The sequence below is a fragment of the Varanus komodoensis genome, unplaced genomic scaffold (assembly GCF_004798865.1).
Source record: "Varanus komodoensis strain SLA01 unplaced genomic scaffold, ASM479886v1 scaffold55, whole genome shotgun sequence".
Taxonomy (NCBI): domain Eukaryota; kingdom Metazoa; phylum Chordata; class Lepidosauria; order Squamata; family Varanidae; genus Varanus; species Varanus komodoensis.
The window spans coordinates 5,384,753-5,400,477 of NW_025336157.1; the positions used below are offsets into that span (position 1 = coordinate 5,384,753).

Here is a 15,725-nt window from a genome sequence, read left to right on the forward strand (position 1 = left end):
CCCACAAATTACAGCATGCGCCACTGTCCCAAGACGGGGAAACTCCCCATAACGTCCGCGGGAGGGGTCACCAGGCGCGCAGGGACGCACGGGGCACGCCGGGAGCGGTAGTCCCCGCTCTGCAACGCCAGCCGGTACCTTAGGAGCGAGCGGACTCCATTTCCCGTCGTCCTTCGGATCGGAGCGCCCCCCGCTTCCTCCGCACCCGCGTGGGATAGGCCGGGAGCTGTAGTCTTCCACCGGCCCCTCGCTGCGCGCTCCATTTTGTTGGAATGGTAAACAAACTCGCCTTCCCGGCGTGCTCCCCGCTCGCCTGGCCGAGGCCGCGGTGAGGAGGAAGGCAGGCTGCGGCCCTGCCGCTCCTCTCGCGGGTGAGGGGAGGGCTGTGAGGCGGCGGAGGAGGAGGCGGCGGCGGCGGCGGCGGACCAAGATGGCGGCGGCGGGCTCCGGGGCCGCGGCGGGAGCCGGGCCGAGCTCCTCCTCATCGTCCTCGTCGGGCGGCGGCGGCGGCGGCGGCGGCACTGCGGTGGCGGGAGGCGCCGTGGCCGCGGCCGCAGCCGTGGCGGCGTCCAACCCGCGCAAGTTCAGCGAGAAGATCGCGCTGCAGAAGCAGCGGCAGGCCGAGGAGACGGCGGCCTTCGAGGAGGTGATGATGGAGCTGGGCACCACCCGGGTAAGGGAAGCGGCGACGGACGGACGGACGGAAGGACGGAGGGAGGGAGGGGAGCGGTGGAGCCCGCCCGGGAGGGGGCGCTGTGCAGGAATGGGGTCCCGACTTCCGGTGAGGGGCAGTTATGCGGGGGGTCGCGACTTCCGGTCAGCGCGGGGTGGGGGAGGGCAGGGAAGGAATGGGGGAGCCAATGGCGGAGCCCCTCGGGGGGCCCTGGGGGGCCTTGATTGGGCAAGCCGCTGGTGAGGTCATGGGGCGCCGTTACAGGGAGGGGAGGGGCGAGGGGAGCCGGCTGGAGCGAGCGGGGCGCTGCTTGGGGCCCACGGGCGTAAACCGCGGGGGGGGCTGCGGGGGCGGCTCAGGTAATGGGGGCAGAGCCGTGGCGGGGGTGACCTAGGCCACGGGGCTTGCGCGGGGGGGCCGCTTGGGGGAACGGGAGCGGGCTGGCCTTGGGCTGTGGGGCCTTTGGGAGGGGGCTGATGGGCTGGGAGGTGTCAGAGAGGACCGAGAGTATAAATGGGAGCTGTGTTGGAGGGGCCGAGGGGGCACGAGAATGAGGCTGCTGAGGCTATGGGGGGGGGGGCTTACCTTGGGGTGAACGGGGAAGGGGCTGAGGGGCCTGAACGGAGGACTCGGGATGTCCTGGGATGTCAATGGGAGAGAGTGTGAGACTGAGGTAACGGGATATTGTTTCCTGGAAAATCACCCAGAGCTTATGGGATGGGGTGGTGTATAAATATTGAGAATAAATAAATAAATGTTATTCATGGGGGGGAGGCTAAGCTTAGACTGGGGGGGTAAATGGAGGAGGAATGGAGGGGTTGGTCTGTACTCATGGGAGGAGGGGTTCTAAGGATATAAAGGGGGTGAGATGAAGGAATGTGGGGTTTGTGTTGGTGGAATGTGAATGTTTGGTGAGTGTAAATGAGGTGGGGTTAGGCTGAGTGAAATAATAGGGAGGGGTTTCTGTTAGGTTTTGGGGGAAGGGCTTATTAGTTTGTTTATTTAATTGAATGTATCTTGGCTGTTTTTCAGTGAGAGAGGCTTCCTAAGGCAGGATGCAGGGATAAAACATGATAAAAATAAAAGCATAACAGCAACACCAGCAGGTGAAAGAAGGGGTTGAGCACCTGGGGTGGGCTGGGGAAGAAAAGGGTGGCCTAAGCTGAGGATATATATTAAGATGGGGAGATACAAGACTGAAAATGTAAGGAGGGGGAAGTTTGCAGAGAGGCAGGGCTGTTCTTGGGATGTGGGTGAGTGGAGGAAGGTAGTGAGAAGAGTCCTGTGAGAGTGAATGATCTTGAACCTAAGGGTTCAAATGAATGACAGGCTGTTCACTTAAGCGTGTATGAAGTATTGTGGGCGCTATTTTGGATGTGGGGGGGGGGCAGTGGAGGAAGAATCTGAAGCCGGAGGTGACATCTTATGCTGAAAAACGGGGATGCTGTAGGGAAGGGTTAGTATAGGTCAAGTGGGGTGTTGGGGATCTGCTTTGGGGAGATGGAGGCATCACTGTAAAAATGTGCTTATAGAATGGGAAATGGGGGCAATCCACTCTGAGTGGAGTGTTTGGAAAAGGGGGTGAAGCTAAATGAGAGCATAGGGACTTTGTGGAAGAGGTTTTCCGGTAGTTAAACAGAATTTGATGTTGGAGAAGTTGAGGCTGCTTGGGAAGGGTTCACTATTTATTGCTACACTTTAGAGCAGAGAACTGAGGACGGGGATGGGGGAGAACAAGGGAATGGGAAGGCTTAGGCCTTGAAGAGGTGATATATCAGGCCACCTTTTAGGGAAGGAGTCTGGAGGTCATCCGGTGGGTGGGTGGGCTGGACGGGTGTGCACATGTCTTTCTGGCGGCGTAGGCGATAGAGGTGAAATGCTCTGCAGGACTCGGCTTCTGGGCTGTGAGCGTCGGTGCAAGTCCTTCTTTTGGTTGCACCAGGCCTAGGGCTAACTGGTCTACATGACGTGGGCAGGTGGTGGTACTGAGGCAGTTTCAGCTGAGCGGTGCCACTGGTAGAGTGACGAAGGTGCCTGATGCAGCCTATCTGGAGAGAACCAACAGGAGCCTTGTGTGCGGAAATCGGACTTCATGCCAGTGATCGTGTGTTCCTTGGACACTTCTCCCATTCTTGCATGTTCTACGCCCACACGTTCTGGGTTGCGCACATGAAAAGTGGCTTGAGCTGATCCGCAGCTGCTGGTGTTCCAGCCCTGCTGTTTGCGTCTCTTACCCTTGTTTTGTTGCTGGAGAGAGAGGGAGGGGTCTCGCCTGTCCTTGGGCCTAGGCAGCAGACGCTGACCCTCCTGCCAGTATCGCGGAGTGACTTGTTCTCTGCTTTTTCTCCTCCCGCCGATGTTCCGCCTGTAGCGATGTCTGTGTTTCGGAGCTCTGAAATGTGGCGAGCATCTGAGAATATTGTTTCAGCAGTTGGCATTAAAAATGGAATGTCTGTTCTGAAAGATGCTGGTGGGGCTGCCTCGCTCTTGGCTTCCGATATTCCCTGTGTCAAGGAGACGACCCCCCTCTTCCTCTTCTCCAGCTGATCTGGCCAGTGTTGGATCAATCTCCCACGGGAAAGAGGTGGGAACACTTGTTCCCTGGAGAGGGGTTAAAATTAGTCAGGGCCAAGGATGAGAAAATGTCCCAGAGAGAGGCGATCGAGGGGGCTGTCGTGGGGAGTCTAGCTGGCATTGCCTGGCCAGAGCTGAGCCAGATGGGGCTGAGGACAGCCTCCGATGCGTGTTCGCCGCCCCCCCCCCCCCCGGCTTGGAGCAAGAACTGAATACAGGGACACCCAAGGCCAGGCTTTCCGGGTAAACGTGCCTCCTCCATCCAGTGGCTTTTTACTGCCTGCCCAATCACAGAGCCTGATCTTGCACTGCTTGGTGGGAGCCGGCCGTCCTGGACACGTGTTTAGAGAAGATGGGAATTCTGGTAAGGCATCCGTCAGGCTCCTGAGGACTTTAGAAAGGTTGTGCTAGAGTAGACCAATGCTCTGCCTTGCTCCTTGTGCATTCCAGCAACTGGTGTACCTAGGCTTAAATGCGTCAGTGGTCCTCTGCCAGCATATCCCCTTCCCCTTGACTGCCCCCCGCCACCCACAGACATACAAATTATCCACACCATCGTCAAGATTCGCATCCCACATTTATGCACTTCTGTTTGTTTGACTTCTATGACCAAATCACCTTGGTTTTGCCAAGGGGGGCCTTTTGGGGGAAGGTGTGGGGTGCACACAGCCTGTAATCACCTTTTCCCTCTGTGTTGCTCTCTGGATTTTTTGGACCACACCTCCGATAAGCTTTAGCCATTTGCAACTCTCAAGGGCTGGGGCTAGGGAGAGCTGTGATACAAGACATCTGCGGGGTACTGAGACTGGGGAAGCTGGTTGCAATTATTTGACCTGGAAGAAAAGCTTTCTTCCCTTCCAGAAAACCGTGAAACATCAACCATTTCTCTCTTTAAGAACAGTCCGTGCCTTCGTGCCACCAACGGCCCTCATTCCATTCCAGCTTCCCTTGCCTTGGCCCTTGCTGCATGCCTTGCAAACCGCACGCCACATGCCTCCCACTAACGAAAGGGGCAAAGGCTTCTGAGTTCAGAATGCCAAAAGGCAAAGGAGGCGAAAATGAATTGGTGTTCCCAGAACTGAGCAGCAAGGCACCTCCGTGATTCCATAGGGCGTTCTGCTGTTTGGTGGGGCATGTTGCCAAGCTGGAGCGAAAGAACTCCAGCTTCTCTAACGGGTTACGATCTTAAAACAACATTGACTGCCCTGCTTGTCTACCTGTTTGCCTGTCCTTTTGTGCCAAGTCAGCTTTCCACCTTGGTTACCTAGGGGAAATGCCTGGTCACCCTAGGTGACCAAGTAGGAACTGTATGGAAACCTGTCCTGATTGAGGATCCCCGTTTCCTTTCAGTAACTGCTAGCCAGAGTTCTCAGAAGAAACCTTAATGGCTCAGAATTTAAAGCTAGCGTATAATTATTAATATTTGCCGAGTCCTATGCATGCTGCCTCCTAAAAGAGAACTTCAGGTGTAGGGTGGTATGGAAAATAATTAACTAATAAAATAATAAAATATAATGTATTCCTCAAAATGAGGGTGTGGATAACTAGGAATTGTAACCCCCTTTCCTGTTCAGCTCCTGCTGCCCCTTCAAATATTTTTGTGCAATCCTGAGAACGAGTGACTTGCTTCTCAAATGCAGCGTGAGATCTCTTCCTCTTGGTGGATTGGCTTCTGAACCTGCCCCTGCTTCAGGATTCTAGGGGAGGGCTGGCTCATGAGTGCCATCAGGTTTTGTTTTGCTTTGCGGTGGGCCCTTCTGTTCCTCGGTGCCACAGTGATGTGCCAGGGTCGCCGTATGTGCTCAGCAAACAGCCGGTTAACTTTCAGCTGGACCAAGGGGCAGCTGATTTGGTAGGGTTGCTAATTCTGTGCCCCGAGGGGCCAATCCTGGGTGTGTCCCAAACCAGTCCTTCCAGAAAGGTTTGTGGCATGTGTGATCCCCAAGGCAGATAAACGTGGCAGAGGCAGAGATCAAACCTCGGGCACTCCAAAACCGATCTGTCCCGAAGCCAGGGCTTTGCCGCCGGTGGAGGAAGGTGGCCCGGTGTCAGCTGACACTGGACCTTCGCTGAAGTTGCTTCTCGGGCCAGCCAGGCTGTTTGCTGAGCCAGGAAGATCCTCCGCACAGGTTTCACCGCTGCCTAACTCACTGGGTAAGAGGTGGCTTTATGGCCCCGCTGAAGTTTCCGCCCGGTTGGCACGGAGCAAGGAGGACACCAGGTGAGCATGAATCAGAGCTTTTAAAAAGCATCTTGGACCAACTCCTTTGGGGAGTGGGAGTTTTTTAAATCCCATGTAGAAGTGTGAGGAGTTGTGTTATACCTGGCAGCCTCTCCGAGCATCTTCACGGTTTTGGGCAAGGCATTTTCAGCGCACCCTCTTCCTCCGCGAGTTGGCCTTCTCCTGGCCGTTGTCACCATCCGCGCTCTCGCTTCTCCGGTTTCACATTGGCTGTTGTGACACGGGCCCTTGGCAGGTGCCCAGCTATGCCTGTCCTTGATGCTAAAACCACATTAGGCCATGGGTCTGCCTAGGTGCGTATGATCCGCCCCAACCCTTCCGATGTCTCGGAGCTCAACTCCTGTCAGGCCAAGCCAGGGTGGACTGATTTACATCAAAGGAATCTGTGATTCTAGTGACTTCCTTACCCAAGGCTTGCATTTTGTAATTTATACATTGGTAGATCTTTCCATCTAGACCTCTAGTGCCCTCGAATTTCAGCCAGCTGCCTTTCAGATTTTTCTTTCCAGGAACCAACAATGCCTGGGGCATAAAATGTCCCGGAAATCTGCCTGGCAAAAGGCCAGTGAGGTGCTTTCCAGTCCCCAAAGAGCATACACATATTGGGGCATGAAATGAGGTTAACTAAAGGTTATTTTAAGTTTGTTTTGAGAGCCAGGAAGTGTCGCAAGCCCCTCAGGCCAAACAAATAAACAAAAACCGAAATCCATTTAGGGAAAGCTTTGTTAGGCTGACTTGAAGTTTATGGGCCAAGCCATTGTTTTACACTCATTGCAACTGTTGTGCAAATTTTGTTGCTAGAATGCAAGAAAGATTGTCTGAAATTACCTGCATTAGCTGAGACCTGAAATCCATTCTTATGCTGATTCTAACCTGCTGCAAGGGAAGCCTTTGGTCCAACAAAGGTCTTTTCATACCTTGCATTGGCCTGCCTAGTGCAGTTTACTCTGGGGTGATAAAATAACCCCCAAAGCAGCCAATGCAGCTTTTTTAAAATACAGGCTTAAATTTTTATATCAGCACTGACTTAGATCACTGACTTAAGTAGTTACCCACTGACATTTTTTCATATATTTTTTGAACATTGGTATACCAAACAGATTTCTGTGTCCCATGTTTCATTCTCACAGGCATGGTACACATGTCTTCGTCAGGCTATATATTTTGCGTGTTTCCCATTTAACCTGCAGAGAAAATACCTTTAAATACTCCCGTGTAGGCTATTTCTTATGGCCAGTACTCGTGATATTTTCAGGTTACCAGCATCTCCTGTCCGTGTCTCCTCAGGAGTAACTTCCAGTGAGGCTTCCCACCCAATAGGATGGGAGCGTAGGGTTGCTGCCTCAGTGTGAAATTACAGGAATGTGCTCACTGGACAATTTTTCCTCCTCCTCTCCAGCGCCGTTCCTTTGCTGCTTCACCCTGTCTTGGCCCTGCCTTGCCGTCACAAAAAAACAAGACGCAGACACAGATGGCCGTGACTGATGCCTCAAAGCAAGGTTCCATAGTCACTAGGCTGGGAAAAAACCCCCCAAATCTAATCTTTAAAAATGCATTGTAAAAAGGTATTCTAAACATCTATTTTTACTCCCCCTGCTGTATTGTCTTGAGCAATTCCTCTGTCTGGCTTGGCCCAGCTCCACCACCACAGAGCAGAATTCCTGTCTAGCCTCTTTCTTCACACATGTGATTTCAGTCACAGAAACTGAAAGCCCAAAACTTTCCGAAAGCAAAAGCTGTTAGGCTGGACAGAGCCATTTCATGAGATGAAAAACTGAAATTAACAATCATGTTTGTTTAGTAGGCAGGTTTGGTTTTATGAGATTGGAAGTGTCGGATTAGCTTATCATTACAATTGTAACTAGATGGCTTAAGTTGTGGAGAAATGCAGTGCTTGATTGAAGTTGGTTAAAATAATAACAGGAAATGGATTTACATTTGTAAAAAAAATAATTCTACAGTTCACTGGTTTTTAGCCACCCTCCTGGCCAGCGATCAGGATTGCTAGGCATTGCAGTCCAAAATATCTGGAGGGTGTCTGTGCTGTTATGCTCATGGGTAGTGGCTCTCCAGGATCTCAGACAAAGATGCTTGGAGATGCTGGGGATTGGAGTCCACTCGCTAAGCAGAGACTCTGCCACCTTTTCCCTTGTTAAATATACGCCCATATATTGGCCGTATTTTTCAAGTCCCTTTTGGAAAACCAAAGGCTGCTTATCTCACCTTTCAGTAGTGGGATGGCGGTGGAGCTGCTTTCAGCTGCCTTCGTTTGGACCCCGAGCGTGCCCGTTTTAAATCCCGATTCCAGTTTGGATGACTAAGTGCATGCGCAGAGTGCGTTTGCAGCGCACCCTGAGAGGGGCTCCAGCTCAGCAGTGACTTGGCAACCCAGAGGCTTCAAGGTCGATTCCCGGCATCCTCGGGTAGGGCTAGGAATGATTCTTGTCTGAGGGCCGCTGCCAGAAACAACACTGATGCTCTGACTCAGCAGGACACCATCCTGTGTGGCTCTCTCCGGCTCCTCTGTGCACAGGATGACAACAGCTGGACCTGTAAATTTCTAGTTTCTCGCTGGAGGGTTCAGTTCAGGAAAAGGTGAGCCCCAGTGCCTTTTTCTCCTAACGTCTTCCCGTGTGCTGAGTTAGCATCGGCAGAGGAAGCCTGCCGCCGCCTTCTGCTTCTGCCCATGTGGAAGGTACTGCTGAGTGCTAACCGCCCGTAATACATCCCAGAGGCGCGCAGATTGAAACCTGGGTCCTCCTGCATCCAGAAAGGCGCATCGCTGCACATGCTGGAAGGCGTCTTCCCCTCTGTACGCGACAGGGTTCCTATGATGAATGCCAGTCGCCCCTTTGCTTCTCACTTGCAAGCCGCAAAACGCTTCCCATGTTCTCCTGTTCTTCCAGGGGATGGTTTAGCAAGTCATTCCCTCCATAGACTGCAGTTGATGTAACCCCTGAAAGAGAGAAACCTTCCTGCTCAGCTTGACAGGACGCTGGAAGTTAGAGGGATCCTTGTGAAGCGTTGCTGGTGTCTCCCCCCGCCCTCCCGGCCTGGTAGTTTCACCTCCAAGGGGCGTGGATCGTGTCCACAAAAGTTTGTGCCAGATGAAGAGTGTTCGTCCTTAAGGCAGTGGCATCGACCCTCTTTCAGCCCAAGAGCTGAATACCGTTTTGAGCAGCTTTTCGGGGGCCGTGTCCCACTGCTGGGTGGGCCCAAAACATAAAAATACCCGGACATTTGAGCTTAACAGCTCCCGGGAACTGGTTCTTAGGGGAGGCATTTCCACCTTTATAAGCTGGGGGGAGTGGGAAATGCACAGAAACCTGGAAAGCACCAACAGGGCAAAACGGGCACGACCGGGTTTATATTTTATTTATTCTGTGTACAGCTTGCCTTTTTTCCCTGCAAGGGACCCGGAATGCTAACACACTCCTCTTCATTTTAAACCCACAGCAGTCCTGTGAGATAGGTATTGCCAGTTGCTTTTGGGTAGGCTTAGTAGTACAGCCCGGTTTTAGCTGTTTAGTTGTAAAAATGGGGTTTTGAATGCATTTCTAATGCTTTACCTAATTTTGTGAAGTGTTGTTATTTTGTTCGATACCATGTCCTCCCGTATCCGCCACTGTTGTTTATTGTCTAGGGCGGCTTGGCGATTGGACAGGATAGAAATTACGTGAATAGAGAAATGATAAATAACGTTCGGCCGAGTCAGCGCGTGCCCCAGAGTCGCCCAGAGAGCTTCATAACTGGGCACGGGCTGGAAGATAGCACCCTTAACTGCTAGGCCACGCTGTCACATTGGGTAAGGGAATGTGGCTCTGTGGGCCCCGCAGAAGGGTGGATTTGGCCCTCCAGGCCTAATCTGCAGCCATGACAGCCCTAGGCTGGGTCTCCTTGATTCCGTCTAGCGTTTCCTATTCCTTTCGGAGCATTTGGGAGTAGTGCCTCTCATGACATCTTTTGCCCTGGTGGATTTGTTCCCTAATGGTGCTTCCTGAGCAGAAGGTGATGAAGTGCCCTTCCCGGTCCATCACTTCCTGTCCCCTTCCCTGGCCTGACAAAGTACGCAAAAAATCAGACTCTTTGCTTCGTCAACATTAACTAACGGGTTGGCATAGCTTCTCCTGCTTCCTGCGGACAGGAAGGTCTCCTGGCAAGAGAACATGGGGGCACCTGAGGGAATGCAGGAAGCGGAGGGTGCTGTCCATGGGGGTCAGGTGGCCGGCACGCTCAGTGTCAGCTTGCGGGGGGCAAAGGGAGAATCAGTCACTTAATGTTCAGCGCACGCCTGCTCTGTTCTTGTACGGAAGGACCGCTCTGGGTGTTTGGCGGTCCCTGCGGCGTTCTCCCCCAGCTCCCGGCTTTGCAAGGGTCTCAGAAGGATCGTTGCTGCGGTCATTAACGCCGAACGCACTTGGCCGGCTCTGAAGCCCCGTTGAAATGCAGGGCCGGTCAAGGAAGAATCTGGGTGAGCAGGTTTGTAAACTCACAGGGTTTCCTTTTGCTCTCTCCTCTGGCTCAGTTGCAGGCCCAGAAGCTGCGTTTAGCTCACAGCCGAAGCCCGTACTATGGCGGCTCTCTACCCAACGTCAACCAGATCGGGAGTGGAGCTTCTGAGTTCCAGGTAACCCATGCCTGGGCCGAAGGAGACGTCAAGGCTGCTTGGGCCAGCTCGAATGCCGCCTTGGGGCAAGGGGCAAGGGGTCCTTCTCCTGAACTTGGATTCCTTTCCACGACTGGGCTGAAAAAACCCTTTATGCAGCCTCTGCCAAAGTAGGTCCAGGGATCCCCCCCTCCGCCTCATAGTTCAACAGGACTCAGGCAAGAATCCAACAGGGGCTGCGTTCCCAGCAGCATGCTGAGTGAAATATGGCCTGTTGAATTTCTGTTCAAGGCAGACACAAGCCCTGCAGTGGATCCCGCAGCCTTGCCCTTGGTGACAGGGCGGCCTGGCTCTTTTGCCGAGTTCCCAGGAAGAGCAGGATTGGTGGGTGGGCTTGCCTGAGATAAGTGGCCTTCCTTGTGCATCTGTTGAGTTTTTGTTTCCCCTGCACCTCCTGTCCTCCCAAACAGAGAGGCTGGTGGGGGGGGGGTGGAAATGGTCTGGCCATTTGGATTAGGGTTGGGGCGGGGGGAAATGCTTGCAATTCCAAGAAGGGTGCCTTTTTTAAAACATGCCAGCCCCATTGGAGTGTCTGATAAACATCATAAACGGAGCTGAGTGCTCCCTGTGTGGGCTCTCGTACGTGTGTGCACGTCCCGCGGCGAAGCCTTGGACCACCCAACGTTTGTGTAGGGGGCTTTGCCTTGGTTTACTTTCCTCCCCACTCCTGGAATGAACAAAGGAAGGGGAGTGGTGCAGGTGGGGGAACACCCTCATGGGGGAGCATCCCCCCCCAGCCGATCCTTCCCAGTAAAACTGAGCCCGCTGATTTCTGCGTAGCCCCTATGCTGAGATTTCTTCCCTATCACTGCAAAAGTGAGCCAAAAATTCCTCCCGTTTCCTTGAGCACCGAGCCTCGGAATCGAGTTTTCCTCCCACCGCCCGCACTGTGCTTTCGGATCCGGGTTTTGACGCTCCTCTTAATTTTGCCTTCCCCCTTTCCGTGTCTGTCCAGGGCCCGCTCCATTCACCGCTGGATTCTGCCCGTGGCACACGGCATCACGGCCTGGTGGAACGGGTGCAGCGGGACCCCCGGCGGATGATGTCTCCCCTGCGCCGCTGCATACGCCAGATATCCTTTGGCCTCGCCTCGCGGCCCCCGTGCCTGCTCTGTCCCCGGTCCAGGGGAGGGGTGGCAGGTCTTCCCAGCTCTGGGGGATTAAAGAGCATTAGCACACACTTGCTGCCCGGGGCCATCTGTGGAGCTGGGCTTTGTCATCAGCAGCCCCCCAGCTCTGCCTGCGTCTTCCTTAACCCTTTTCTCACATCGATAGCTCCCCCTACAGCCCTGCGTACTTGTCCCCTCCTGCTGAGCCGAGCTGGAGGAGGTAAAGGCCCCTTTCTTTGAGGGTCGAAGCGTTTTCTCCACCTGTCCGACCGCATGCTGCTTTTCCCAGGCTCCGTAAAGATTCCCGCATCCTTGCTTAGTGGAGGTGGAGAAGTGAAGCCAGTGCTCTCGCATCAAACCTCCCCTGCAAGCTTGACGTCCTGGGTTGAGACCTGCTATGAAATTTGCCGTGGGTTTGGGTGCACCAGAAGCTGGTACAGCAGTGGGCTGGTTTTCATGGGTGGAGCCCTCCTCCCTCCGTATCAGTGAGTCGGGCTGAGCGGAGGCAAGGCCGGCTGTAGCTGCATCGCTCCACCTGCTCCTTCCGCCATCCCCGACGTCGTGGCTGCAGGCGGCAGCCTTGGCGCTTCCTTGAGGTTTTAGGGTTTTAGTCCCGTCCATCTCTGCCTTTCCAAGCAAACATCCGAACAAACAATCCTCCAGTCTGAAGTGCCGTAGTCCATTCTTTACAGCCTGTTTCTCTGCAGGACTTTTATTTTTTGCCTAAGACAGGAAGGGACTTTCAAAACCGGCTTCCTCCCTGAATACTGTTCTCTTATGGCCCGCAATTCTGGCAAGGGCTCTCCAACCAGAGGGCGTGGAGAGCTGCCGACTAACTTTCGGGCTGACCCTGTGCCCAGGGCCAGCCGTGTGGTCAAGCAGCGAGAGGCTGCCTGTCCCAAGTACAAGCTTGCAGATGTGTCCCCTCCATCTCTGATAGTTTCCAGGTAGTATATGCAGCACTTCTCTCCCAGCTCTAAGCCGTGGAGTCCCTGGGATAATCTGGGACCATTTCTTGGCCTGGTTCCCCCCCCCAGGGCATTCTGGGTAATTTCGGTGGGCGAGAGAAACAGTGTTCATTGTGCTACACAGGTCTTTGTCCTGCACAGTCGCTCATTTATTCCCTGTTCCAAAAGCTGCATGCTTTGGAGGTGTTCCCAGTGGCATGGGCTTTCCCGTGTCTCTCCAGTCCGTTCCCCCTGTCCCCAAGCCCGCACAGCTTTCTAACAACCACCGTAACTGGGCCTGGTTGCAAGTTTTGTTGGGGTAGCGGAGGGAAAAGTGTAGCTAAGACACTGCTAGAAAGCCGGTAAAAAAAATGCCAAGCTTTCTCAGAGTCTTCCAATTCTGTAATTCTGTGGTCTGGTGCCTTTGAGGTGCTTTGGGCTACAGTTGGAACTTGCAAATTGCTATATAATGCAAAATAATAAGCTGCTGCTATTAATAGGCCTGCTTTTGTTCATTGTGGGAAAAGGCCCAAGTGCCGAATTGGCTGCTAAAGTCTCCCCCCACCCCCAAACATGGTGCTCAACCAACTTTTTGGCTTCTGAGTCTTCGTCAGGTGTTTTAAGAATATATCTCAACAGGCTTTAGAAATACATAATCTATCAACCTTAAGGGCTAAAACACTGGTCTTTGTTTCGTCATTGGCTGCTTCTTCAAAGGTAATTGAACTCTGTACTTGGGACCCAGTTCCCCAAGAGCAGAATGAATTACGACACCGAGAAAGAAACTGGGGGCAGGATTAAGCCTGCTTGTACCTGTGCACATAAAAATGATGGTGCTCTCCTGGATGGATTGTGAAAGGCTTGCTGGAGAGAGTGGCTTTTCCCAGAGAGAAGGGAATAAGTAGGGAGGGGGCTGGAGGTCCGGACCCACGTACGGGTCCAAATATTTCCACTTATGTTTTCTCAGTTGGGGGCAAAGTGGTCCCCCCCCCACCCCCGTGTCCCAATTTGGACCATGGGAAGAGTTTTTGGCTAGCAGGATGCTAAGACATGGGACTGGTTGCCGCTGGGGAAGGCAGAAGCCTTGCTTCTCAACCTGTCCTGCTGGGGCTTTTTTCCCCCTGCTTTGTACCCATGAGAACTAGAAACTTGATCCTTAAACGTGGCTAGAACAGCAGGCTCTTGGGAGCCCATCTTCTGCATGTTGCAGTCCCCTGCACCTGCCGCAACCAGTCCCCGAGCCCCAGGCAACCGATCCGGAATCTCCCGCCTTTACTCACAGCACAAGTTTTGGATCTGGCCTGCAGACTCCAGAGCAGCCCTCTGCCAGCCTCCCTGAAGTGCTGGGCTACACTTCCGCTGGCCTGCGTGGTTGGGGGTGGTGGGAGCTGTAGTCCTGCACGTGTTGCATGGAGGGAAATGTAGTCTTGCACATACTGGTGGGGCAGGTGGGTGATGGGACGTGTAGCCCTGCACAAGCTGGCCGGCGGGGGCCGGGGGGGGATGTTTGCTGTTTCCCTTGTCTCCCCTTAAACTCCTTCATGGCCTCTCCTCCTCCACCTGGCTGCACCCCCCCCTTCCTCTCCGCAATGCTGCCAAGCGACAAATGCCTTCGGTGCACACCTTTGCCCGGCCGTGAAGTGACATTGCTCTTCTTCTCTGTGAAGGACCGTGCCCTGGGGCAACCTGCCCATGGAGAAAGGACACCTAATCAGACTGCCCTCAGCGCTCAACAGGTGAGCCATTTTCGATGCGGTGTTTCTCCCCCACCCCCTTTATCTGCCACGTGTCCCGTGTTAGCCACACCTGGGAGAGAGGGTATGTGTGTGTGTGTCTGTCTGTCTGTCTGTCTGCGGGGAGGGGGGGAGTCAGGTGCAAATAGCACAGGTGTGTCCTCAGGTGCACTGAGGTACCTTTGCCTCGGCGCAGACCTGTGGGGAGGGGCTGCAGCTAAGTGGTGCTTTGCTTGCGGGGGCCCCGATTCTGTCCCCTGGCTTCCCCATTTCACTCAGCAGTGGGCACTTGGTGGCCTGGGGGTAGCTTTTCCCCATGGCTCTGGGCAGGCCCAGCCACCAGTGAGGGATTATGGGGATTGTACACCAGTATATTAGGGGGCTGCAGCCTCTTAGCCTGCTTCTCCTTCCCCCCACAAATGCTCGCTTGGTAGGGGGCAAGCCGTGTGTTCCTCCGTGCCAGCTGGGGCGCCGGGCATCCTGCCATTGGCGGCCAGCACAGAGACAGTGGTTCTGCTACCTAGCTGCCCATTTTAAAAAAAAGTGCCATGGAGTGGGCTGATGGAGAGATGGCACCTGTCTCTCCCCCGCCCCCCCGCTTGTCTGCTCACCTGCATGGAATTCTTGCTCACCTGTGGCAACCAAAATAACCAGACTGGCTCATCTAGCTTAGCCTCGTCGTTGGAGCTGATGCGAGGCAGCCTCGTGTTCCCTGTTCTGTCTGTTTAGAGGAAAAAGAGATTTTCAAACTGACTGGCCCTCTTATTTAGCATGAATCATTCTGCCACGGGAACTTCAGCAGAGCGCAGAGCTGGCTTTCTGAGGCCTCCCCACTGGACTATCGTCTTCAGCAGCTCTGGGACTTCTGCTCCCCCCCCCCCATTCTGAGCGTGGCGGCTTGGTGGAGTGTCAGCCTTCCCCAGTATCTGGCTGGTTCCAGAGCTCCATCCCAAGCCCGAAGGCAGTGATCCTTCCTGTCATGTGATGTGGGTCTGCAGGATCTCAGGCCTGGAGTCTCACCCGGCTGCCTGGGATTCTCCGGAGAGCTTCCCACTGCTCCTGCTTCTTGGAATAAACCCCACGAACCCAGCAGGGCTTGACTTCTGTGTCGAGAGGTCTTGAGTTGAACTGTCCATTTACCCCTGGCCTGTGAGGCAAATTGGGCCCTCTAGGACCCCCCCCCCCCCCGCCCCCCCCCCCCCCCCCACCCCCCCTCCTTTTGGGGTTTTCCGGGTTTTTTTGCCCCCCCCCCCCCCCCAAATTTAAAAGGCTGACTGTGTCTCCTAAGGCTTAGTTCCTGGCAATAAGAGTAGACTGGTCCTTCTGGCCCCTCTTGCCTTCTGTCACACCCACCCTGGGATGGGCCCCCCAGGAGCTAATCTTAAACAGAACGCAGTCACTGTCGGTCCTTCTTCCGCAGCTGGGCTCTCACGTGGCTGCTGGGCGCACTCTCCCACTGGGGCACGGAGCGGCGTGGCTTCACTCTGGGAAGGTGGCCGCGTCACGGGCCTTCCGCGGGTGCCAGCGGGCCCCGGCCGCCTTGCAGTCTGCACTCGCCTGGCCTGGTGGCATTCAGGCGGCTCTGTGGGGGCTCGGAGGAGGCGCGCAAGGGTCCCACCCGACTTGCGTGCTCTGGAGAAAGCTCTGCTTGGCCCGGCGGGGCCGATTCACTTCCTCCAGCATCAGAATGAGCTCTTTAGATTTTTTAGTGCACCGTTCTGCCTTGCCGCCCCTGCTGCTTCCACCAGGCTAGTTCCCCTCCCCTCCCCTCCCCTCCCCTCC

The 15,725-nt window shown here is 54.5% G+C and overlaps 1 protein-coding gene across 5 annotated transcripts in view; it reads left to right on the forward strand.

Annotated features, from left to right (window-relative positions):
- The first annotated feature begins 217 nt into the window (after positions 1-217).
- Positions 218-15,725, forward strand: part of CRTC2 (CREB regulated transcription coactivator 2) — a 27,090-nt gene continuing 11,582 nt past the window's right edge. For 3 of the 5 annotated variants that reach the window (XM_044448425.1, XM_044448429.1, XM_044448428.1), the window contains exons 1-5: positions 219-673; positions 10,015-10,116; positions 11,111-11,227; positions 11,422-11,483; positions 13,878-13,946. In XM_044448425.1, the coding sequence (XP_044304360.1) occupies positions 431-673; positions 10,015-10,116; positions 11,111-11,227; positions 11,422-11,483; positions 13,878-13,946 (593 nt within the window). In that variant the 5' untranslated portion in view covers positions 219-430. Of the gene's footprint in view, positions 674-10,014; positions 10,117-11,110; positions 11,228-11,421; positions 11,484-13,877; positions 13,947-15,725 lie in introns of all 5 variants that reach the window. The other 2 variants (XM_044448427.1, XM_044448426.1) reach the window with 2 other exon arrangements.